This window comes from Lycium barbarum, chromosome 11 (assembly GCF_019175385.1).
Source record: "Lycium barbarum isolate Lr01 chromosome 11, ASM1917538v2, whole genome shotgun sequence".
In the NCBI taxonomy this organism is placed as follows: Eukaryota; Viridiplantae; Streptophyta; class Magnoliopsida; order Solanales; family Solanaceae; genus Lycium; species Lycium barbarum.
In genome coordinates, this window is record NC_083347.1 from 115,550,030 (window position 1) to 115,575,488 (window position 25,459).

General features: G+C 35.1%; 2 protein-coding genes across 2 annotated transcripts; one reads left to right on the forward strand and one right to left on the reverse strand.

Annotated features, from left to right (window-relative positions):
• Window positions 1-4,316: 4,316 nt before the first annotated feature.
• Window positions 4,317-10,869, reverse strand: LOC132618289 (protein LEAD-SENSITIVE 1-like). The gene is made up of 2 exons (XM_060333357.1): window positions 10,752-10,869; window positions 4,317-5,242 (listed from the first exon to the last, which is right to left on the reverse strand). Exons 1-2 carry the CDS (start codon window positions 10,846-10,848, stop codon window positions 4,668-4,670), a joined length of 672 nt encoding a protein of 223 aa, XP_060189340.1. The 5' UTR covers window positions 10,849-10,869; the 3' UTR covers window positions 4,317-4,667.
• Window positions 10,870-22,391: 11,522 nt separating this feature from the next.
• LOC132618792 (glucan endo-1,3-beta-glucosidase, acidic-like) lies at window positions 22,392-25,205 on the forward strand. Its single transcript, XM_060333800.1, has 2 exons — window positions 22,392-22,550; window positions 23,918-25,205. The coding sequence occupies exons 1-2, from the start codon at window positions 22,466-22,468 to the stop codon at window positions 24,868-24,870; spliced, it is 1,038 nt and encodes a 345-aa protein (XP_060189783.1). The 5' UTR covers window positions 22,392-22,465; the 3' UTR covers window positions 24,871-25,205.
• The last annotated feature ends 254 nt before the right edge of the window (window positions 25,206-25,459 follow it).

Genomic DNA, 25,459 nt, shown 5'->3' on the forward strand with positions numbered 1-25,459 from the left:
AGATAGTCAACCAATTGAGTTACTAGATCCCTACATTTTTTGTCGTGAGTAAAAGAGCCCTAGACACCAAAAATATTTACACTTCCCTCTATCTGCTTCTTTTTCTTTTTGTCTTTCTATTTCTTTGTTACAATGTAAGATAATAACAAAAGGACTCTATTAAAGCATTCTTCAGGATCATGTTTCATTCATTTCCTTTTAATTTTAGGCATTTCATATTCGAAATTCATTAACTCGATTAAAATAAATTCTGACCGAGTAAGCTCCTTAAAGGAGATAATACCTCCTAGGGGTGTACATGGACCGGGTTGGTTCAGATTTCTTAAACACTAAACCAAACCAATTGCGTCGGGTTTTTAAATTTATACACCAAACCAAACCAATAAAATTCGGGCTTTTCAACCTCGGATTTTCTCGGGTTATTCGGGTTTTTTTTTTCCGGAATAATCTTGATACAAAACATACAACTTTTACGTCAAATATTTCTTTAGTCCTAGTAAGATACAACTATGTAATTAAGGTGTTTCATAAGAAAATAACACAAAATGTGAGAAGAGTGATGACATTGTATTAAAATATTCAACAAAAAATAATAAAATCGGTTAAAATAAATAATCCTAATTAATAAGTCATAAAGAAAATGATCATAATCTAAAAATATTAAGTCATGCTAAAATAAGTACGGCTAATAAGTATTAGTTACATGACAAGAAAAAAAAACGTAAGTTCTGTATTTTCACTCTCTAAACCAATTATGCAAAATTAAAGAATAGATATCCAACATTATTGTCATTTCTATGGATAAATTGAAATTCTTTTGTTAGTATTAGTGTTGAGTTGATTTTGGTTTTGGACTTTATATGAGTTACTAACATCCATAGGATATAAAACTTATTCACATTCAAAATCCTAAGTTCAAGCTTGAATAATATGATAATAGATGAAAAACTATGAAAAAAATTAAGAAATATTTATAAATTACATTACAAATAAATATTTTTATGTATAAAATATTTTAAAAATTGAATACATGTAATGTCGGGTTGGTTTGGTTCGGTTTGACTTTTTTTTAGCTAAAATCAAACCAAACCAATTATGCTCGGATTTTTTTTCCAACACCAAACCAAGTCAAATCAAACCACTAGTCGGGTTATTTTCTCAATTTGACTCGGTTTATCGATTTGGTACGATTTATCGGTTTACTTTGTACACCCCTTACCTCCTATACTAAAAAGATTTTCCATTTTCATAACTCAGAATTCTACTTTGTCTTAAAACAATCGCCTAATATTATTTAAAGATTTCAAATCATATTCATGACTAAATCATATTCTTTTTACAGTATTTGATGATATAATCATCTCTTGACCAAATTTAGCTTCCTCATAGAGTCAAGATGAATTGAATCGAATCAAAACGACCACGACTGTGACTTGCGTGATTGAGCCTAATAAGTTAGATTTGACCCTTTTCGCCAGGGCAGTTAAATAACTGTTGAAAAGTTAAGATTTTGGTTTCACTTGACCGGATGTAATTTGTGAGAAATAAATAGGAAAATTTACATGTCATAACTACTTCTAAGAGGTATTTATGGATTATAACTATCTTTTGCAATAATTACATTTCGTAGCTACATTTTACATTTTGTAGATTCTATACATGAGGCACGCTGTAGCTGGAGTGGTCATTGGGCATGTGCTTTGCCCTTGCACGCCCCGGTTCGAATCCCGCTGGCCACATTCTGTTTCTGAGAAATTACAATTTTGGTTGTATTTTCGTGTATTGCTTTGTATTTATATACTGATAACCTTTTGTTCTGGTTGTATTTAAATAAAAATTGGTCAAGTGTATTCCTTCTGTACTATATATAAATACAATCAAATACACATGTATCTGTTTGTATTAACAAAATTGGTTGCACCACATTCAAGTCATAAGTATTTGATGTATTGAGGTGTAGTTCGAATAACAACCTAACATTTCACTTTATTGGAATGTATTTCAGTGTATTTGGTCAGATATATGTCAGATGTATTTGGTGTATTCAACTGTATTTCGAATAGCAACCTTACAACTATATTTAAATGCACAGAAAAGCAGTTGAAATTGCAAAGGTGTAGTTATATATCGTTAGGAGTTTATAAAAAGTAGTTGTTTATGTAAGTTGCCCTTAATTGTCCACGTTGGCACCACGCAGGATAATAAATATGGAATAAGGAAACTAATGGTTAACAGAAAAATATGAACCCAAAGTACGATAGGAAGGATAAATATGTCGAAAAGTATAACAAATGAGGAATGTAACTTTTTTCTGAAAGTACAGGAGCAAATCTGACCCTTTTCCATTTCATTTATGTAACACATTTTTCAAATCTATTACTTCAAACAACAACATACCCAGTGTGATCCGACAAGTGGGGTCTGGGGAGAGTAGAATGTAGGCAGACCTTATTCCTATTTTTGTGGGGCATAGAGATTGTTTCTGAAAGACCCTTGACTTGAAGAAGGAAAAAAGAAGAAAAAAAAGAAAATAAAAGGAACAAAAAAGTAATTCGAAGCAGACACAAAAATTATAGTAGCAAAATAGAAAGGTACAAAGCAAATGTTCAACAGATGGTAATGCACATCGAAGAGTACGAAGCTACGCAAGTACTAAATAATATTGCTAATAACAAGAGGCAAAACAAATGCAGCAACTCGAAGAATAAGAGACTACGCGATAACTAAATACAACTGCTAAAAGGAAAAGAAGAGAGGAGAGGGGAAGCCTAGTCCCCCCCTCCCCCACACACACAGAGAGTGCGACAACACTCCACTACCTACTAACCTTCTACATACCTTAATCCTCGACCTTCATACCTTCCTATCTATGGTCATTGCCTCAGTCAACTGAAGTTATATCATGCCTTGCCTAATCACACCCCCCTCAATTCTTCTGCGGCCTACCTCTACCTCTCTTAATCCCCGCTACCGCTAACCTCTCGCACTTTCTTATTGGCGTATTCTCACAACTCCTCTTCACATGACCAAGCCTTATTTCCCCCATCCTGTCCTTCACTGATGTCACTCTCATCATGCTTTGTATAACCTCATTCCTAATCATATCTCTTCAGATATGCCCACACATCTATCTGAGCATCCCCATCACCGCTACCTTTACCTTCTGACCATGAGCGTTCTTGACTGGCCAGCACTCCAATCCATACAACAATTTTGATAAACCACTACTCTATAAAACTTACCTTTAAGTCTAAGCGACCCATTCTTATTATCGACCAATACCCTGGAGGCGAGTCTTCATCTCACCCACACCGCTCCAATACGATGTGCGACATCATTGTCATTCTCCCCGTCTCCTTGGATTATAGATCCAAGATACTTAAAGATTCCTTTCTTGGGTATGACTAGTTCCTTAATCTTCACTTCGACCTCACTCGTATGTTCGTCACTGAACTTGCACACTAGGTACTCAATTTAGTCATGTTTAACCTGAAACTTTCAGACTCTAAGGTCTTTGATAGTTCCAAATGAATTCGTGTTTCGATGATTGTCAAACTATTTCAGAACCAGATAGAGACCTGGTCTGTACGTAATCTGCTCTCTATGCACCTTGCACTGTCGGCAGAGATAGCTATAAAGCCGAGCCACTTGCAGCACACAAGTACAATTGTGAGTTGGCCCATGCTTTAGGTCAAAGTAAATAAGTGGTCTCTACCCATCCCACATGCTCCCACTATAAATACAACATGATGGCAACATATTGAGTAGACTTGAAAATCTAATCTAAATCGTGCAAAGCTACCAACACAAGTTCTCAAGATCTCTCAAGAACAAAGCCAACTACAAGTTAAAGAACCTGATCCAGACACAAGTTTTAGTCTAAGTTCTTTATACTGTTGTGAGTCTTTGTTCGTTTCTTCTTAAATTGTACGTTTCTGCTTAAATTGTAAACCTACTTTTCTGTGTCAAGAAGCTATTTGTAGGTAGATCAAAAGTCTCAAAGGGTGCTTACTGGAAGTGTGTTTCCGCAAGCTTTTGAGCGGTACACTAGGCTATAGTTAGTCTAGTTATATTAGTGGTCCTTTGCTAGGCGCTTTACCCCCAAAGTGGGACTTCCAGAAGTGAGTCGCCCCCAAAACCGAGTACCTAACACTGGATGGGAACTTTTTAATAAATACTGATTACACCAAATGATACACCTGCAAAGTGTTTGATAAGTTTTTTTTTTTAAGATAGATGCCAATAGAGAGGAAAAAACTATAGCAAAGTGTTTGACAATTAAGTGGCATATCACGAATGATAAGAACATTGAGGTATAGCGTATATATCACATGTAGTTCATGTCAACAAGTCTTGCTTAAAATACATTAAAAATTTGGTCCCAAGAAACCATCTTGATGAGTAATGCAGGTTCAGATCAGACACCTAGAAGTCGATTGCGCGAAACAAGCCTATTTGCAGGTATTTTCATCACATCCCTGCGAACTCCGATATCAGAAAAAAACCTGTTGGCACAGTAAATTCCCCAGCCAACAGCTGCAAGACCGGTAGTAGGCATCAGTGGCGGAGCCAGGATTTTCATCCAGGGGGTTCAAAAATTCTAAAAGGTAAATACACGAAGAAGTCAAGGGGTTCAACATCTACTATATATATATAACAAAATAATTTTAACTTTGAAAATACACTCTAATTTTTCGCCGAGGGGGTTCTGAACCCCCTGGAGCCAATGTGGCTCCGCCCCTGGTAGGCATGAGGCGCACCAGTGCTGAAGCTAGTGCACTAGCTACTGCAGCGAATGACGCTGCCTGACCACTGTGCCCTATGCCACCTGTCCTGAAGTACATATAACCAGTCTTGCAGTAGATCGCGAAATCCTCACAGTTGTTCTTGAAAAGGTTATAGTTTCCAAAATCGTTATTGAGAAGAGTTTCAGCACGGCGGAGGACATCCTCGCAGGGATCAGAACGGGCAAAAGTGCACGTTCCTAGAACTTGGGCAACAAAGAGTCCCGGTGAGGCACCATAATGAAAACGGTATAGTTTACCACTAGAGAGGAAGCATTCCAGGCATGAAGAGATGACGCCGTCGTTCCTTGGATGATCACCACATCTTGGACATTCGGATTCAGAGCGACGAGAGGGAGATGAGCTGAAGATGAAACGATCGATGAATGTTCCTGTTCCTATCTCCCGACCAGCTGCCGGGGTGAAATGGATCACTATCCCATCACCAATATATATTCCTGATCACGTTGAAAAAAAGATATGTCAGTTAACATGCCACATATGTACTTGCTGATTGCGTGATCACTTCATCTAAAAGTTTAAATTATTAGAGAGAGTATGCTTTTTGTTGCTTAAATCTTCAACATTGCTCATCCACATACAATAATTAGCAAAATCCCATGTAGCCACAAGTCCGGAAGCTCTAGATATATAATAGCATGTAATGCATGAAAAGAAGAAGAGTGGCCCTGTATTCTTTCTACTTTCTAGCTATTTGACACAAACTTCCAAAGAGATTATGTTACATGATTCTTCTTCCTTAAAAATAACCATTCACTATTTATCGTTTTTTCATTCAGCTCCAAATTGCTATATTTCCTATAGCTTTCAACTGAAGGGAGGCCCCAGGTCTTCCGGAATCCAGACTAAATAGGTCTAGTCGATTCTTGATAGCTAGGAACTAAATAAGAGCTTGATAAAGAAATGGACATTGAGCCTAACTCAACCCCGAAAGCTAGTTCAAGCAGCGATGATTTCCTACGACCATATAAAAAGACCAGATAACCCCTGCCACAACTGATATGGGACTCAAAAGAGCTGCACATCATTGGTAGCATTTTATTGTCCTGAATGATATATAGCAAGATGCTGAAACTGAATATACTTTATTGGTAAGATCCAAAGTTGTACCGTTAAGAAGCCGATTAATCACTTCCAACATTTTGATTGGTAAGATCACTCAAACATCTTCTTTCTGTGACTAAACTCATCTTGATGATCTAATTGAAAAGCCATGTGAAATATTCAGATAATGATAGAAGTACTGATTAAATAGCTCTAAATCATACAATTGGTTAAGGTAAGAAGGTTTGCCTTTGTCATTACATTGTTCAAGTAAATGTAGGTAGACTTTGATCTCAAGAGTTGACACTTAAATGGGACACAATCAAACGAAGAAATGTGGAAAAGAGAAAAGTTATCAGCACTATCTCACAGTGATTATTTGTCCACTTAACCACTTTGGTACAAAGAAAATGTTTATAATCAAAATCAAACTTGGGAAAAGTGAAGAGAAAGGAAAGAGAAAGATAGCCGAAAGAAAAGAGATTAGTGCAATCTTATTCTGTTCCTTTGCCCTGTAGTACAGGAACAAATTTGCTGAAATAGGAGTGAAAATTCTATAGCATGGAGAAACACAGGGGCTAATGAAGCCGCTTAATGTTGTTTAGGATGTAAACCAATAGCACACTACACGTGCATGGTCTCTTATTAAGTGGTAAGTGACCAAATCCCAATACCTATTTAATTAGCGGTAGTTTAGTCAAATTACTTTTTTTTTCAACAGACGTATTTTCTTAAGGAGTGTGCAAATGGTGAAGTGAACACTCTTTTTGAACCGGAGGATTTGTCCACTTTGGTATATCAAGAGAAAGGCAATTTTTTTCTCTTTATTTTACCCTTAACATTAATTACTCATTTTCAAATCATTTGCCAAGTCTATTGCCACTATACACCACATAATATGAATATTATGGTAAAAACAAAATACAAACTTCATTTATTAATTCTTAAGGGGCGTGCAAAGTAAAAAATGGACAAGTAAAAATGAACCGAAGGAATATTACTATGAAAAGGACACAAAAGCTAATTTATCATGTGAGAATTGTTCAAGATCATATATAAGGAAGCAAACGATCCATCCCACACAAATGTAGGATTGTAACAACAAAAGTAGATCGTCAGACACAATTTCAATAGAACTAGGGGTGTGTTTGGTATAACGGAAGATGTTTTCTAAACTGCGTTTTCCTAATTTTCCTTGTTTGGTTGCACTAAAGATCTTGAAAATGTTTTCCTCAAAATAGGAGAAAATATTTTCCATAATAATTTGAGAAAAAACATTTTCCCGATTAATAAAAACATACCAATGCATTAATAGTACTAGTTCAAAAAAAAAAAAAATACCAATGCATTCTCCAACCCACCCCGCACGCCCCACTGCCCTTAACCCACCCTCACAACACCCCCAAACCAACCTCCACCTCTCCCCACCCCCAACCTCCACCCCCCACCCCACCTCAAACCACCTCGTCCCCGCTCTACCCACTACCCCGCCCCAAAACCACCCCCATGCTTCACAACCCACTGTTGTACCCCTTTTTAACCGGGTTGAAGTGGAGTACAACATATTGGAGATTCCTATATTGCTTTGTTTTAAGGAGTCGCCACCTAATTAGTTTAATGGTGAATTAGGACACCTAATTTATTAACTAAGGCAAAGCTAACTAAACCTCCGTTAATAGTCTGCTTAATCAGTGTGATTCTAGGTAAGGGTTCTATATTATCCTAAAGGGAAGGGGTTAGGCATCCTTTAGAATCCGTTAACTACGGTTATCCGGCCAAACTTAGGTTAATTAATTAAGATTTAAAATTTAAGAAAATAGCCTTGAAAAAAGAAAAAGAAAAAGAAAAAAGATAACTTATAATTAACAAAGTTTAAAATACTATTATGTGAATGAGGCACTCTATATGGTGAAAAACAAGTATTTAATGTTCAGAGCGGTAATCCTAAATGAGAAAATCTACCCATTCTAATCCTACGTGAATCATAAGTTACACACATACTTTCAAACCACAGACAAATCCAACATACAGATAACTTAGTAATCGTAAAAACAAAGGGTGAAATAAAATGAATGATGAGGAAAGGGGAGAAGAGAAAACGATAAAGATGTCATAGACAGCCTCAAGCGATTAGCGATTTCGCTTGTCTCTCGCCGAGTATTGTGATTAAAGAGTATAGGACGCATCGAATCCTTGCATGGGCATAGCCACAGCGTCGAGTCTCATTTGAAATTTCTCGCAACTCCAAATACCATGCAAAAGCGATCAGAAAAGAGATAATTAGAGCAATGACATATAATATGATTTCATAATGAATAGTAAAGATAGATGCAGTATAAAGAACCACTCCGTCATAGCGTCTAGAACCAAATTTAGACAAATAATTTGCACCTCAAGCTACTAGAAACATGTGATTAAACAATATTTTGCAAAAAGAACCTCAGGCAGAATGCTCCTATTTTTAGAAAGAAAATAAGTTTTTCCTCTTTCACTTTTCAAAATCTTGGACACAATAAAGCACTTACTGAACAACATTATACCATTTACATAATCCTTTTCAAGATTAACATATGAACTAGTCCCAAAATTCTACATTTCCACATAACAACTCAATCACCAAATTCGTACTTAAGAAAGCTCCAAGCTAATTACCAAAATATTAACGTTGTTCCTTCATTTACCGGTAAAAAAATAATGGAGCAAACCTTATGTTCCTTTTAAATCATCGGATTGACTCTTACTATACTCAAGACAAGTTCAGCAATTTTTTTTTTTTGCCATATATTACTGATCCTGTGACTTTCTCACACAATGCGAATAAAACAGATTTATAAAGGGACGCAAATATGATTGCTTCATTCAAACATATTTTCACGAACAGTATGTGTTCTTGTAAAGAGGCAAAGCAATAAAACCAATGTAAATTCTAATGCGGATAGAAATTAAATCTTATGCAAAAGAACACTTTGGATTAAAACAAGCAAATTCTCAAGCCCTGCTTTTCAAATAACATGCTTAATATAATGCAATAACCTTAATCTTAAAAAAAAAAAGCGGGGTACCAACATTTAACAAAAAAAAAAAACAGCGTACAAATTTCCTATTTTTCAAGATATCCGACCTCCCCTCATTAACACAGAATCATCCTGAAACCTAAAAGCACTTTACACACACCAAAGGGAATCACAAATACACATCAAAACCCAATCGATCTAAAAAAGAGAGGAAGAAAGTGATCGCACCGACCTTTTCTGAGTGCAGCGAAGTGGGTATGGGGCCTTCGATTCACGCTCGAACACTATCAAATCCGAGCTTGCGATGCTCGGATTCAAAGCCCAAAATAAACGGAAAAAAAAAACAAAAAATGATTCAATACTTTCACTCTATATTAAGACTGATGAAATTAATATTTCTTAGGGGATTTTGGCCACTGGAAAACTTTGATTCTTCGGGGGGTTTCTGTGATTCCAAAAACTTTTTTCAAAACGATTCAACCTGCCACCCTTTTATAGGGTTTTGTTTTTGTGTTGAAGAAAGAGATAAGGAGGAGCGGGAGAGAGAGAAGAGCGGGGGACAAAGGGAAGTGGGGGACAACGGGGAATAGGGCGAAGTGGGGGCGAAGAGGGAGAGAAGAGGGAGAGAAGAGAGATGAAGAGGGGGAGGGGACGGCGGCTGAAGAGGAAAAAGAGCAAGGAACCCTAATGGTTCCTTGTTAAACGAAAAGGGCGGGTCGGGTCAAAAATTTGGATTGGGTTGGCTGAACACATTGGGCTGGTTAATTAAAATGCGGGCTGGTTCTGAAAATTGGTCCGAAAATAGTATGAGTTGATTGGGCTACTACATTTAAATAAAAGACCAATTTAAATTACTTAATATAAAATGTGCAATTATTAATACTCGGGTAATAAATTATATGCCGTCATAATAGCAGTGCAATAATATTTGAAATTCAACAGTAAGTGAATGCTGTTATTTGATTATGCGAAGATAAATGCGATGCGTGTGCGTAAGACGGTAAAAAATGCTGAAATGATAATTATGACAATACTAGTAATAATAATAAAAAATAGTAACAAATAATAATAATAATAGTAATAATAATAATGGTAGTAATGACGGTAGTAAAAGATAATGACAGGATAATGAAATGCCGGTATTAATAAAATCTAATTATAGTAAAAAATGCAAATAATTATTTTTTAAAGTTGTCAAAATATTAGAAGCGAAAAATAGGTATTTTGGAGGAAAGGTGGGACAAAATTGGGTGTCAACACCCACCCCCATCGCCCACAACCCATCCTTAGTCCTCACAACCCCCATCCCCGACCTCCCACTCACTCACCCTACCTTCCACCACCCCCTCCCCCTAATTTTCTTTTATAAAAAAATTATGAAATATGGAAAGAAAAATTCTTAGTCCCCACCCACCCTATTTTTCTGGTTTATATGTTTTTTTTTTATAAAAAAAAAGAAATCTTTTCCTACCCCCACCGTACCTCCCAACCTCTACTTCGTACTTACCACCACCAAAAGTTGTATTCCGAACTCAAAAATGCGTTGAATATATGTAATTGCTCTTAAAATGACATTATATTTTTCAATTCGTGTACTAATCGCAAGAAAATGAGTAGGAAAACCACTTATTTTCCGAGAAAACATTTTCCGTCATACCAAACACACCTTAAAAATATTTTCAGAGCAACATTAATTTCCAGATTCATGCTGAGTATGACAAATATGTCTACAAGTCGACGACGATTAGCTAAAATATCATTCTTTAATAGCAAAGTAACCAAAGAAAAAGCAGGTAATATTTGTGTGGTCAGACCCCTAAAAAGAGAAAACAACAAATTCAAAAGAGAACTGAACTTGAAACAAACTGAAAGAGCTAGAAATGCAGACCATGATGAGCGTAAAGATAGCCATGTCGCCATGTGTAAATGTGATCTCCGATCTCGTGCTCCTCAATCTTGATCTCGTTAAACATAAACTTTTTCATCTTCCTTCTCCTCTCGCCCCTCACCCTTGTTTTTTTTTCTCTTCTCTTAAGACAAATGCCAGTAAACAAGAAAGAAGATAAATTAAAATTTTTGTAAAGGTATGATAAAATGTACTTACAGATGATTGCAAGAAGCAGAATATACAAATATTATTTTTTTTTGACTTTAAGCTGTAATACATACTCAAAGCAGAATATACGAGTATTTTATTTAACTTTTACTGCATGCAGAAATCATTGGTTAATACCCGATTATCATTTCCATTAGTATATTAAAAGACTTTTCCACAAGACCATTCATGTGTTGGAATTAATGCATTCACAAGGATACTATCCTTGAATTTTATGTTTTCTAGGAGTTCTTTATTATTTCAAGAATATCATTTAGTCTTTCAATATTATCTCTTAGTTTTTCAAGAAATCTTTTAAAAGTTTTTAATACATGTATCTAGTGAATTGTGATACATGTATCTAGTTATTTGTGGAGAAAAGGACAAAAATGGTCCCTTAACTATGATAGTAGGTTCAAAATAGTCCCTTAATTATGCACTTAACGGTTTTAGTCCTTTAAGTTTGTTACAAGTTAACAGAAACGGTCCCTTAACTATGAGAGTAGGTTCAAAATAGTCTCTTAACTATACACTTAACGGTTTTGGTCCTTTAAGTTTGCCATAAGTTGACAGTTTTAGTCTCGACAAAATATTCATCGAACTCTATTTGTTAGATTTGACGAGAACTATGAAAAAAAGGGAAAAATTAGTGAGAACTCTAGATCGGTCAAATAACTCAGGACAAAACCGACGGACGTTAGTCGGTTATAGGATGGACTTCCGCCCATTTTTCCTCAAAAATAACCGATGGACTTCCGTTGGTTTTCGTAAAAAACAATAAAAATTAAAAAAAAAAAATAGTGTCCCTCGATTTTATCCATCGGTTTCCGTCCATCGTTTTTCTCGCTTGTTTTTGGTAATGGCAACTTTTTTAGTTTCTGCTATTTCTAATTTATTTCTAAAGTCTAGTGTATTTTATTTAGTCGATGGATTCCCTCAGTTTTAATCGATAGAGTCCGTCGGTCTTTGTGTTTCGAGACACCATTTTCTGACATTATCAAACCGTTAAGTGCATACTTAAGGGACTATTTTTAACCAACCCCCATAGTTAAGGGACCATTTTGTCAACTTATGGCAAACTTAAAGGACCAAAACTGTTAAGTGCATAGTTAAGGGACTATTTTGAACCTACTCTCATAGTTAAGGGACCATTTTTGTTAACTTGTAACAAACTTAAAGGACTAAAACCGTTAAGTGCATAGTTAAGGGACTATTTTGAACCTACTATCATAGTTAAGGGATCATTTTTGTCCTTTTCTCTTATTTGTGCAAGACTTTTGAATTGGTTTTTTGAGTAGTATAAATAGAGATGTAATTGATGATTGTAATCATCTCAAGTGGCCTTAAGTAGCCTAATACAACTTGAGCATTCTCTAAGAAAAATATTATTTTCCTATTCTTTCCTACAAATTGGTATCAAGAGCAGTTTTCGTTCTTAATCTGGGTTAGGTGAAGAAAACAATTTATGGCATCTAAAACAAATGATGGTGCTGATTCTTCATGTCAAGCCCCGAACCATGGCCTGGACGTAACACGACACTCGGTGCCTGACTGCATGTGACCGAGCGAACCACATGGCTTACTGAATCATCATGATACATAACATAAGCGGAATATAACGTGAATGCATGATGAGCCTTTATAAAACGTAGTAAGTCATAATACTTAATAAGAATACTTGTTTAAACACGAGTGCGGAAATAACATGAATGAGCCAAAATGGCTATACGACTCCGAATGTCTGATATGACATAACTGACTTGTCTAGTCTATGAAACCTCTATCATGAGTCTGACTGGAAAACATACTTAATGGGACAAGGCCCCCAGCATACCTTAGATGCATAACTAATCATAAACAAAAGTTAACTAAACCCCGAATGAAATGGGGCTCACCAATAAGCTGGTACGTGCAGATCCTAATGAGCAGAGGCATCGTCCTGTAAGTTCGTACTTGCATCGTGAAATGCAGGCCCCCGGGCAATAAAAGGGGACGTCAGCACATTGAATGTACTGGTATGTAAAACAACTGAAAGAAAGAACATGGGACATGGAATAACATGATAAGAACTGAAACTGAAAACCTGGACATGAACATAAGCATGAGTACATATATATATATATCATAAGTAAAAACATAATAAGTAGGGAGAGCAATAACTTATAACCGATCCATGGTCTAGTGCTTGCGTCCCGCCAGCAGAACACTCAGTCCTTGACAGGGAACATGAGATTTGATAAAATATGAAAGGATCCAGTCATTATGAGAGATCGTCCGGGACATGGGCGGAGCGATCCTCATCCTACGGTGGCTACGTAGTTTCAGGATATCTGAAGCCCTCCTCGGTAATTAATGCAACTCCCAAAACATGAACATGTAAAATAGTGGCACTTGCTGCCCATGGTATATCATGAATCATAACTTGCTTGTACATAGTGTTCATGAATCATAACTTGCTTGTACATGGTTTTCATGAATCATAACTTGCTTGTATAGTTTCATAAGATAACTTGTCATAGTCTTGCAAAACATGTTTTTGGTTCATGAGTAATAACAATAGTTCGAAATCATATATATATACTTGTCTTGAAAACATGCTTGTAACTTGCTGGATGAAATCATAAAGTTTCATATAAACATAATGAGAACGCATGAGGAAGAATTCACGATTCATGGATTAAGCTAGGATTCCTAATATCCGTAATGGAAGATTAGGAATACAATAACGAACATAGATACAAAATTCATGTACATACATACATAATTACGGGCTACCAATATGTTGGGTTTAATGCCCTAGGATTTGAACTTCATAGATTTTACGAAACGGATCATGGGGAAGAACGTAGAGATTCCCACATGTGGATGGAAGTTCTACATACCTTAACTTCCCGCTTTTGAGCGTATCACAATGTCCTTCAATCCCTTCAACTTCAATCTATAGCAATACAGGTCATAGGGATTCTATATTAGCAATAATATCCATGCTTTGTTCATCTAAGCATTTTATCAAACACTTGGTGGGCATGAAGCTCCATAACCTTCATTAATGGTGTTTTGTTTACCCAATCCCCATTCTATTACTTCTAGCTAATTCTACAATCTAATTAGATGTAATTAACATCATTCTTCATCACCCACATGAATACAACTATCCCAAGTCAACAATCCGAAACTCTAGCATAGTTCATATAATTCTCTTTATCAAACCCATTTATTATTCTCTCAAGAATTCATCAATTCACAACTATAAATGATTAGGGAGTAGAAACATTACCTTTTATGAGTAGTCACCACGAAAACAACATCCCCAAGTTCGATATTTAGCTTCAAACGACGGCAACAACTTGTACTAAACTTTATCCTTCACGAGCTTCGGGATTCGGGGCCTTCAACTTGATTGATTCTCTACTTTCTCTCTCTAACTCTCCTCTCTATCTCTCTCTCTCTCTCTAAAATCTGAAAATATGAGAAAATGGGGCTGCTATGGTTGAGTATTTCCCTTAAATACCAAGGGGAAATGGGTTTGACCCGACTTGAAATCGGGTTGGGACCTTTCTGTTATAAAACGTTCATATCTCCCTATCTCGATGTCACATGTAGGCCCACGACCTATGGTTGGAAAGGTATTTCAATTATCTACAACTTTCATTCTTTGAGTTTTCCCAAATTCCCAATTTATGATAGGGTTATGGCCTCTCGAAGTCAGGTGACCCGTTGGAAAGCTATTTCAAATGGATACAACTTTCATCAATTAAGTTTCCTCAAATTCCCATCTGATTTTCATTAAATTTGACTGGAAGGAAGACGTATCGAAAACTTAGCCGATTCTATAGGATTTCAAGTGCCTTACTATTAGCCATATTGAGACGATCATATCTCCTTGCTCCGATCTCTGATTGGCTTGGTCCTTATATTGTTATAAAGTATTTCTACATACTATAATTTTCATTGAGGGTACTTTCCCAAATTCCAAACCGATCAAGGAGTTATCGTTGCCCGAAGTAGGCCTATCAACCATTTTCGCAAAACGTTCAAACCTTCAGTGTTTCCACTAGAACTCTAATGATATGAGCTTAAACTCAGTTCCAAGATGCGGGGTGTTACACATCAGTTGTTCTTACTCCATTTTTTGATGGAAATGACTTTGAATACTGGAAGATAAGAATGAGAACTTATCTAAAAGCTGAAGGTTTGTGGACTATTGTTGCAAATGGCTATGAAGAGCCAGAAGACGATGATGAACTTTCAGTAGCAGAGATGAAAAATCTTGAGGCTAAGCGTCGTCAAGATGCAAAGGCTTTGAGCAAAATTTAGATGGGAGTCTCAAGAGCATTTTTTGCAAAAATTGCTACTTGTGAGACTGCAAAGCAAGCTTGGGAGTCTCTGGAAGCTGAGGTGTATGGTGACGAAAAGGTACGCACTATCAATCTTCAAACTCTTAGAAGAGAGTTTCAAAATTTGAAGATGATAGAATCTGAAAAAATCGATGAATATTGCACAAGAGCCATGAATATTGTTAATGAAATGAGAAATCATGGTGATGAAATTTCTGACCAACAAGTTGTGGAAAAGATTCTAATTAGTGTCATAGAAAAGTATGAGTATATTGTTGCTATCACTGAAATTTCTGACCAACAAGTTGTGGAAAAGATTCTAATTAGTGTCATAGAAAAGTATGAGTATATTGTTGCTATCACTTAGGAGACGAAAGATCTTTCTAAGCTTTCCATCAAAGAGCTAGTTGGATCGTTTCGTGCACACGAGAAGCGAATATTTTTTCGTGAGAATCAACCCACAGAGACGGCTTTCCAGTCCAGAACCAATGAGAATTCTCAAAATTTCTCAAAGAATCAACAAAAAAAGAAGTACAATCCAAAAAAGAAGCAGGATCGTGATGGCTCTACTAAGAAGGTTGAAGAAAAAGGTGAGAAAAGTACTGGTCTTTTTTGTAAATTTTGCAAAAAGACTAATCATAATGTAGAAAAATGTTGGCACAAAGGCAAGCCCCAATGTAACTTTTGTAAAACGTTTGGCCATATTGAGAAGGATTGCAGGCACAGGCAATAAAGCATGATGTTTGGAAGACAGCCATGGTAGAAGAATTTCGGATGATTGAGAAAAATAATACTTTGGAGCTTGTGGATATACCCAAAGAAAGAGAAGTTGTAAGTCTAAAATGGATTTACAAAATCAAACTCAATCAAGAAGGAGAAATTCAAAAGCACAAAGCAAGGTTGGTTGCTAGAGGTTTCACTCAAAAGCCAGGTATTGATTTCTACGAAACTTTCTCTCCAGTTGCACGTCTTAAGACAATTAGAACCTTGATTGTTGTTGCTGCACAAAAGAAATGGAAGATTTTTCAACTTGATGTTAAGTCTGCATTTCTAAATGGAAAACTTGATGAAGAAATTTATGTCGAGCAACCTCAAGGATTTTTTGTTCAAGGGGGAGAAGAGAAGGTGTACAGGCTAAAAAAGGCCCTTTATGGGCTGAAGCAAGCGCCAAGAGCCTGGTACAATGAAATTGATACATACTTTCTGAAAACTAATTTTCAGAGAAGTAAAAGCGAAGCCACTTTGTATGTGAAGCAAGAACATCGCAGCATTGTCATTGTTTGTCTCTATGTGGATGATTTGATTTTTACAGGAAATGATTTGAAGATGATGCAGAAATTCAAGCAAGATATGATGCAAACCTATGAAATGAGTGATCTTGGGTTGCTACATTATTTCTTGGGCATTGAAGTTTCTCAAGTGAAAGAAGGAATTTTTATTTCTCAAAAGAAGTATACTAAAAGTATTCTTCAAAAATTTAAAATGATGGATTGCAGGTCTGTGGCCATACCATTAGCAGCAAATGAGAAATTCAGAAAAGATGATGGAGCAAAGAAAGCTAATAGCTCACTTTACAGGAGCTTGATTGGAAGCCTGCTATATCTTATTCAACAAGACCTGACATTATGTTTGCTGCTAGTTTATTATCCAGATTCATGCAAGAACCAAGCCAAGTGCATTTTGGAGCTGCAAAGCGTGTTCTACGCTACTTGCAAGGAACAATGGATTATGGTATAATGTACAAATTTGATGGAGATTTGGACTTAATTGGCTATTCTGATAGTGACTGGGCTGGAAGTATAGATGACATAAAGAGTACTCCTGGTTATGCTTTCTTATTTGGTTCAAGCATTTGTTCTTGGTTGTCAAAAAAGCAAAGTGTTGTCGCTCAATCCACTACCGAAGTAGAATATGTCTCAGCAGCTAAGGCTACTTCTCAAGCTATTTGGCTTAGGAGAATTCTTGAAGATATTGGTGAAAGACAAAAAAAAGGGACTGTTTTGTATTGCGATAACAAATCAGCGATTGTCATTGCCAAGAATCCGGTCAACCATGAAAGATCAAAGCATATTTCCATCAAGTACCATTTTATCCGAGAAGCACAAGAGAAAGGTGAAATTCAGTTGCATTATTGCCAAACAGGAGAACAACTTGCTGACATCTTCACCAAAGCACTTCCTAGAGAAAAGTTTTGCTATCTTCGAGAACGCATTGGAGTTGTCAAGCAAATGCATTAAGGGGGAGTGTTGGAATTAATGCATTCACAAGGATACTATCCTTGACTTTTATGTTTTCTAGGAGTTCTTTATTGTTTCAAGAATATCATTTAGTCTTTCAATATTATCTCTTAGTTTTTCAAGAAATCTTTTAAAAGTTTGTGATACATGTATCTAGTTATTTGTGCAAGACTTTTGAATTGTTTTTTTGAGTAGTATAAATAGAGATGTAATTGATGATTGTAATCATCTCAAGTGACCTTAAGTAGCCTAATACAACTTGAGCATTCTCTAAGAAAAATATTCTCTTCCTATTCTTTCCTACATCACGTTGGCCTTTAAGTCTTTCTCACTAGCTTTAGCCAGTGGTGTCGACATGTTACTCAAGTGGATGCTTTTCCGTGTTATGAATGAAAATAATAAATCTTCTATTTATAGAAGTCTAAAACTTCCCGTCCAAGAAAACGGATAAATATGGTAAAGTCCTTTTCCACAAAGAAAACATTTTCTACCAAGAAATCCTTTATGAAATAAAACACAAATATGATAAAATTCAAATATTGTAGGAAATTCAGGGCAAACCCTAGCACATCCACAATTTAGTGTATTCAAATTAAAAACTCCATTCGTCCCGATTTAAGTGTCATAGTTTGACTAGACACAAAGTTTAAGAAATAAATAGAGATTTTTGAATCTTGTATTCCTAAATTAAAGATGTGTATAATATACTAAAATGTATTTTCAGTCTTGTGGTTATAAACTTACATGTATGATGTTTTTTTCAACTTACTAAATACAAAAAGAGACATTCTTATTGGACAAATGAAAAAGAAATCTAACACACTTAAATTGGAATGGATATAAATTTGTCTGTACTTTTCTACATTATTAAGTAGTTTTTTCAGTTCTTTATACAAAATCAAAAACTTATGCTTATTATTCAACACGGTTATTCCTTTTCAATCGATTTAGTCGGGTTTAAAAAAATTCTTTTTGACACCCCCAACTACATGTCCAATCACCCCACCTAGCAATCCCCACTACGTCATTAGCATAAATTGACTTTTTGAGTATGTTTTGTAGATGAAGTGTATGTAGCTAATGAGCCAAGTAAATATGGCGTTTTATTCCAAGTTCATCCTACCGTGATTGGTGAGTGAAATTTATTTAAAGAAATGAATGAACTAGAATCATTTAAACTGATCCTTTTTTCTTGAAATAGGTTTTTTTAAAGAGTTATTTTTGAGGTTGCATGAGTGCAATACTATCAAAACAAAAAAAACAAAAAAAAGAGAGAAAAAAATACAATTTAAAAACACAATACCGATATGACTACATGTTATATTTGTTAAAGCTAGTTAATGATTGAAGCTAGCTAAGTTGGTGTGAATGAGAAATGGAGGGAAAAAGACAATCGAAGGAAAATGAAGTTCAAAGCAAAGTTCCTTTTAAAAGGAGCTTTGTACCACATTGGTGGTAGAAAGGGAAAGTTATGTGCTTATATTAGAAAGCACTTCCTCTAGCTCTTAAAGGGTTGAGAAGAGGGACTCCCCTCGCGCCGTCGTCGTTGCTCGGCTTCGGCTTCTTCATTTTCTGAAATTATTTTGTTTATTTCCGCCATAAAATATTAATTAGTAATTAATTAAATTTTGGCGGAATAAAATTAAAACTTCCCCAACGTTCTTATTTTTTTCGGAAAAGGCATGGCCTCTCCGAACAGCCACCAAGCCTATTCTGAACAGGCATGTTCGAGGCTATATAAATTGAGGCAATGCCTCAATTTTCGACTACTGAAAAATTTTCCTTGCATTGCAAATTCTGCATCGTTTTTGCAGAAATAAAACTATCGAGTCTTAGTGTGTTTCGTTGCCAAATTTGAGTTCGGCGAAGTCGTAGGCGTTTGAGGTACCGCCACTCCTGCGACAGGTATATCCGTTTTATCCTGGGAGGAAATAATCCGTAACCTCGAGTACAGTGAGGGGGTTAAATTCCTTAAGGACACATAGTGAATTCTGTGGTCTCGGATATTTTTTAATTTTTGCACACAATTTCTGTTTTCGTTTTCTACTTACTGGTTTTTTTCCAGTTTCTGGTTCTGATTTCCTACAGTTCTGAACACGGGGGTGTAACAATATTCACCTAAATTGCCCTATTGAATTACTCACTATTCATGCTTAATCGTCATGATTTCAAGAAAGGAAAATGATATAAGTCATGTCAAATTTGTATGACTTAATGATATATGCAACCTAGTTGTCATGTTGAATCACTCAGAAATCATACTAGATCGTCACAACAAACTTGCGATCGTGAAAAACACCGACTTATGTTGCAAGCTAAGGATATATGTGTGATTTTCGTTGCCTGAAACCTAAACAAACCTATTTTTGCAACATATGCAAAACAGGAAACAATGAATAGCAATCTCGCGGACGACTCTCTGAGCAAGTTCTTGCGAAATTTCTTAATTTTGTCCCACCATTACACCTTTAGTTAATTATTGTTAACAAATTGTCTTGTGTTTACCATTGTAATGAAGGAAACTGCAGCGCAAAATGAGTAGGTTTCACGTGTTTAAATTTTTCAAGTAAAAAGATTCAAATTTACTCCCTCAACATTTCAATAAAATTTTAAACTATCCTCAAGCTAAAATGTCTATAGGAGTTAAGGTAAATTATATCTTCCTAACGGTAAATATTTATACCAGACCAAAACTCTAACGAAATGCAAAATCGCTCAATTTCACTTAATATAGGGTAACACGACCTTTTTCCTCGAATTGAATGGAATTAGCCATTCATTCTCGTACAATTCAATGACTCCGTCACAGCACTAGATTCGAACTTTCTGCATTTGTTTTTAATGTTTCTTCATATGCGACAAAGATTACATTTTTATATACTAATATACTCCATGACGTGCTTCACTAGGTATGACTTGGTATTCGACTTGACAAAATTATACTAATGCCGTCTCATTTTATATGGTTTGAATTATCATGGGTTAAACGAAGTTCTTTAAAATCGCAATTTTGTTATATACCGTATAACTATGAATTTTTAGTTATTATGACTTATAGTACTTTTTTTCATAATCTTCAAATATATAAAAAAAAAAAAATTCAAAAAATTTAAAGATTTCATGTTTGAATTCATTATCAAAATTGAAAAGTTTTATTCTTGAATACAAATTGTGACACATAAATTGGACAAAGAGATTCCTATCTCTGAACTGTGTCACAGGGCAACTGAATTTTCTTCGAGAATAACAATTTCTTTCTTGGGCTTCTTCTTCATGTCCTATATATGAAGCTATTCGAAGTCTACGTTTTAGAAAGAAAAATTTAAATCAGTTTTGGAATTTTGGTCACCCACAAAAAGGGGAACCAATGTTTACGAGGGAACTATAAAATTGGATTAGCAAATTTGTAGTGAAGTTTGTGCCATTATATGTTTAGAATTTAAAATATAAAGAAAAAAATCTTTGGCAGTTTAATTTATAAGAACATAAGTACATATGTTAATTTATTTATTTATTATGAGGGAGACTAAGAACTTTACATTATAACAACTTACAAATTTCATTCAAGCTATGTCATCTCGGATAGGTCAAATTAATAAAAAAAAAATCGAATATTGGACCACTCAAGTATTCATCCCACCTTTTTATTAATAATAAAAGAATCTAAAAAAAAAAAGTACAAGTACAAGTAAGGGATACTAGGTCTTACCTTACAAATCTTAATGAGTCAAGCACCTCTTCTATTACTAGTAAACATGTAAGAAATAAGAACTAAAAAGAATCCGATATTCTATGATCATCACAATATTCATTCCATGATGATATTACAAATGAGGATACTTGTAAAATGATAAAATAAAATGAGAAAGAAAGTAGAGTGGAGCTCATTCTTCTTTGTACCCGTGTCAATTCCTAAAATCTATAGTATTAAATTGAATCAACCCTGAAAAAACAAAGCCTGAATTTGCACTCATCCCTCAAGACAGCACCATGGAGATTAATGATCAAACCAATGAGGATGAATGGCAAACAATGGTTAGGAAGAGAGGAAAAAGTGCCTTTAAAAATATCTTAGCAGAAGGAAATCAGAGTGCTCAAGGATATAGCATTAAAGACATACAAGGGAAGATGATGCAGAACCAAACCAGTACAAATTCAGCAACAATGAGAAGAGTAGTATACCTAAGGGTGGGGAGGACAACATGGATACCTCAATAAGTGAAAAAGAACCAGAACAACAACAAAAAATAAATGACAAAAGGGATGACTTGGTATTTAATACTCTCTCTGTTTCAATTTGTTTGAACCTATTTCCTTTTTAGTCCGTGCCAAAATGAATGACTTCTTTCCTAATTTGGAAACAAATTCATTTTATGAATGATTTACAGCCACACAAATTTTCAAGACTTATTTTGAACCACAAGTTTCAAAAGTCTTCCCTCTTTTTTAAATATCGTGCCCAGTCAAATGAGTTCATATAAATTGAAACGGAGGGAGTACTACAGATTAATGGAGAGGGATGAGTGCAAATTCAGGGTTTTTTTTTTTTTTTCTTATAGAATTAAATTGAATCAACCATTTTTTTTCTCGTACATTTAAATGTTTCCATTCACCTACTAGCTAGATTTGAACTTTCCACATCCTTTTTTCTTAATCTGACATATTCCATGACGTGCGATTCACTGGGTGACAGACTCGGTTATTCTAGACTAAATTTTACTATTAATTCCTTGACGTGCTTCACAGGGCAACTTGACTTGGGATTTCCACACAGCCTAACTTGACTTGGCTTTTCCACACTGCCTAATTTCTTGGTCTTCTTATTCTTCTTATTCTTGCCTATATAAGAAGCAATTTGATGGTTCCTTAACACACAATATCAGCTCAAGTATTTTTTATAAGTTTTCTTACTCTTCTCAGATCCAATTTTGCTATGGTTTTTTGCAGTAAAAACGGATTATTTCCTGCAGCCTCCATTTTGCTTGTTGGGCTGTTAATGTGCAGTACCCAAATGAAAGGTCTCTCTCGATCTCCCTCTTCTTTCTCTCACACACGCACTCACGTATGCTACATAAATATTGTATGACCTCTCCATAACAATCATCCTCTATAACAACATTTCGTTATAACAATCATATTTTCTGTGAATCGATCTTTCATGTTATGTTATGTATTCTCTATAACAGCATTTAGCTATAGCAACAAAAAAATATCAAAAAAAAAGGATACTGTTATAAAGATGTTTGATTGTATACGAACCTTGTATTTAGAGGCGGATTCAATATTTAAATTTTATGGCTTCAATCCTTGGTTTTTAATATTGAACTCATTGTATTTTTAAATTATGAATTCAAGTGTACTATTTGTTACAATTTTAGTAATTTTCTATACATAAATTTATGCTCCACATTAGAACTACAAGGTTCATCTGGACCCGGTGCCTGGATATTGCATCTACATCCGCCACTGCTTGTATCATGTGGATTTACTTATACACACTAGTAATGTAAATTTTTATTCTATATATTAGGAGCATTTTTATATATCATGGGAGATAACCTACCTTATTTACTAGATTACTAATACTACTTATTATAAATAATTGCATGTAATTACTTCTAGGTGACCTGACAATATAACAATTTTGTCACTGTTAGTGTAAAACGAGTTAAAAGTCCAAGTGAAAAACACTACATATTTTAGTGAGCTAATCCGCGTTTACCTTATTCCAGGAGGGTGCAGTAGGTCCTATTGATAAGGACATAAAATACAGACGCAATCGTGAGTCTATGACATTTACAAAGATCTTTACAAAATGTATTTTATAGACTTCAACTAATGTCTCAAAATAATCCTTGCAAACCAAAACATAATTTCTTTATGGAGGTATTAACCAACCATCCTGAATTGATCTTTTCCAAATAGTTGTTTTGACACCACGCCAATAGATAATATAGAAAATTTCTAGTGCTTTATTTTATTTTATTTTATTTTATTGTGTGTAATGCTTGCCTAAGAAAAATATAAATAGAGAAATATGGCTAGTGAGCATTTGTATAACTGATCTCAATTTGTTTTTAATGAGGTGTTGTTATTGTTAGGCAAAATAGCTAAAGACTCTTAAACTTGGCACGAATTAATAGTTGCATACCTAAACTACTAGTAGTCTTAGTTACCCCCCTTGAACTTGGCTATTTGACAGTATTTACTCCCTTAGACGTTGATGTGACAAAGACCATGGCTACACTGTCGTTTAGGCGCGTGCGGATGAAAAAAAAAAAAAGAAAAATCAGCTCCTAAATAGGCTGTTTTTCAACTATTAATCGCCATTAGCCTTGTTATTATTATAACTATTATTTTGATGTTTTTCCCCTCATAAATGCAGGAGTGCAGTCGGTTGGAGTATGCTATGGAAAAATTGCCAACAATTTACCATCAGAGCAAGATGTCATAAAACTATACAATGCTAATGGCATTAAAAAAATGAGAATCTACTACCCAGATAAAAACGTCTTTAATGCACTCAAAGGTAGTAATATTGAAATAATTCTTGATGTCCCAAATCAAGATCTTGAAGCCCTAACCAATCCTTCAAGTGCCAATGCTTGGGTCCAAGATAATGTAAGAAGTTATATCCCAGAGGTTAAATTTAAATATATAGCTGTCGGAAATGAAGTTGATCCCGGTACAAATACCGGTCAATATGCGCAATATGTTGCTCCCGCGATGGAGAACGTTCACAATGCGTTATCAGCAGCAGGGTTGCAAGATCAAATTAAAGTCTCAACCGCGACATATTCAGGGCTATTAGCGAACACCTATCCACCCAAAGATGGTATTTTTCGCGAAGAATACAAAAACTTCATCAATCCCATAATAGGATTTCTAGCACAAAATAACCTTCCACTCTTAGCCAATATTTACCCTTATTTTAGCCATACTGATAACCCTGCTAACATTCCGCTTTCTTATGCATTGTTCAATCAGCAAGAAAAAAATGATGCAGGATATCAAAACCTTTTTGATGCCCTTTTGGATTCTATGTATTTTGCTACAGAGAAACTTGGAGGACAAAATATTGAGATTATTGTATCGGAAAGTGGGTGGCCTTCTGAAGGAGACCCTGCAGCAACGATAGAAAATGCTCAGACTTATTATACGAATTTGATTAATCATGTAAAAGGAGGTGCAGGAACTCCAAAGAAACCTGGAAAGACAATAGAAACTTATTTGTTCGCCATGTTTGACGAAAATCAAAAGCAAGGGAAAATCAGTGAGAAACATTTTGGACTCTATTATCCAGATCAGAGGCCTAAGTATCAACTCAATTTCAATTAATATAGCATACCTGTTTAAATATATAGTGATATGAATTCTAATAAGGAGAAATGGTATTTTCTCCTCAATGGAAAATGTACCTCTTATATTTCCTTGATATCAATATGTTATACTTAGAGTTGTCAATTTTTGTTTTCTTACTCAGCTCTGGAAAAGAAGGTTGGGCATCGAATCGAGATGATCCAAATTGAGTCGAGTCCGACCAAACTTATTATAGGCTACAACATATATAGAGCACAATTGAGCTTCTATAGTACTAAGCCAAGTCTAAATGTGTTTGTATATGTATTTACCTTTAGAAAAATTTAAATTCACAATAACTTGAGAATCATTAATATTTTTGTTTGAGAATTAGTATGTAGTTAGTGATTGAAATGATTGGGAGCCGTTTGGACAGGATTTGAAATCATGATTTGAAACCATGAGATGAACTCATGTTTGGACATGCAATTTGGATTTCTTAAGTTGTACTTTTTCTTATAGACATAAAAATCTCACAAGTTGTGAAAACTATCAAAACTTTCTCAATTTTTATATAATCTTATCAAATGAGCAAGTCATAGTTCATAACAAAATTAATACGCAACTA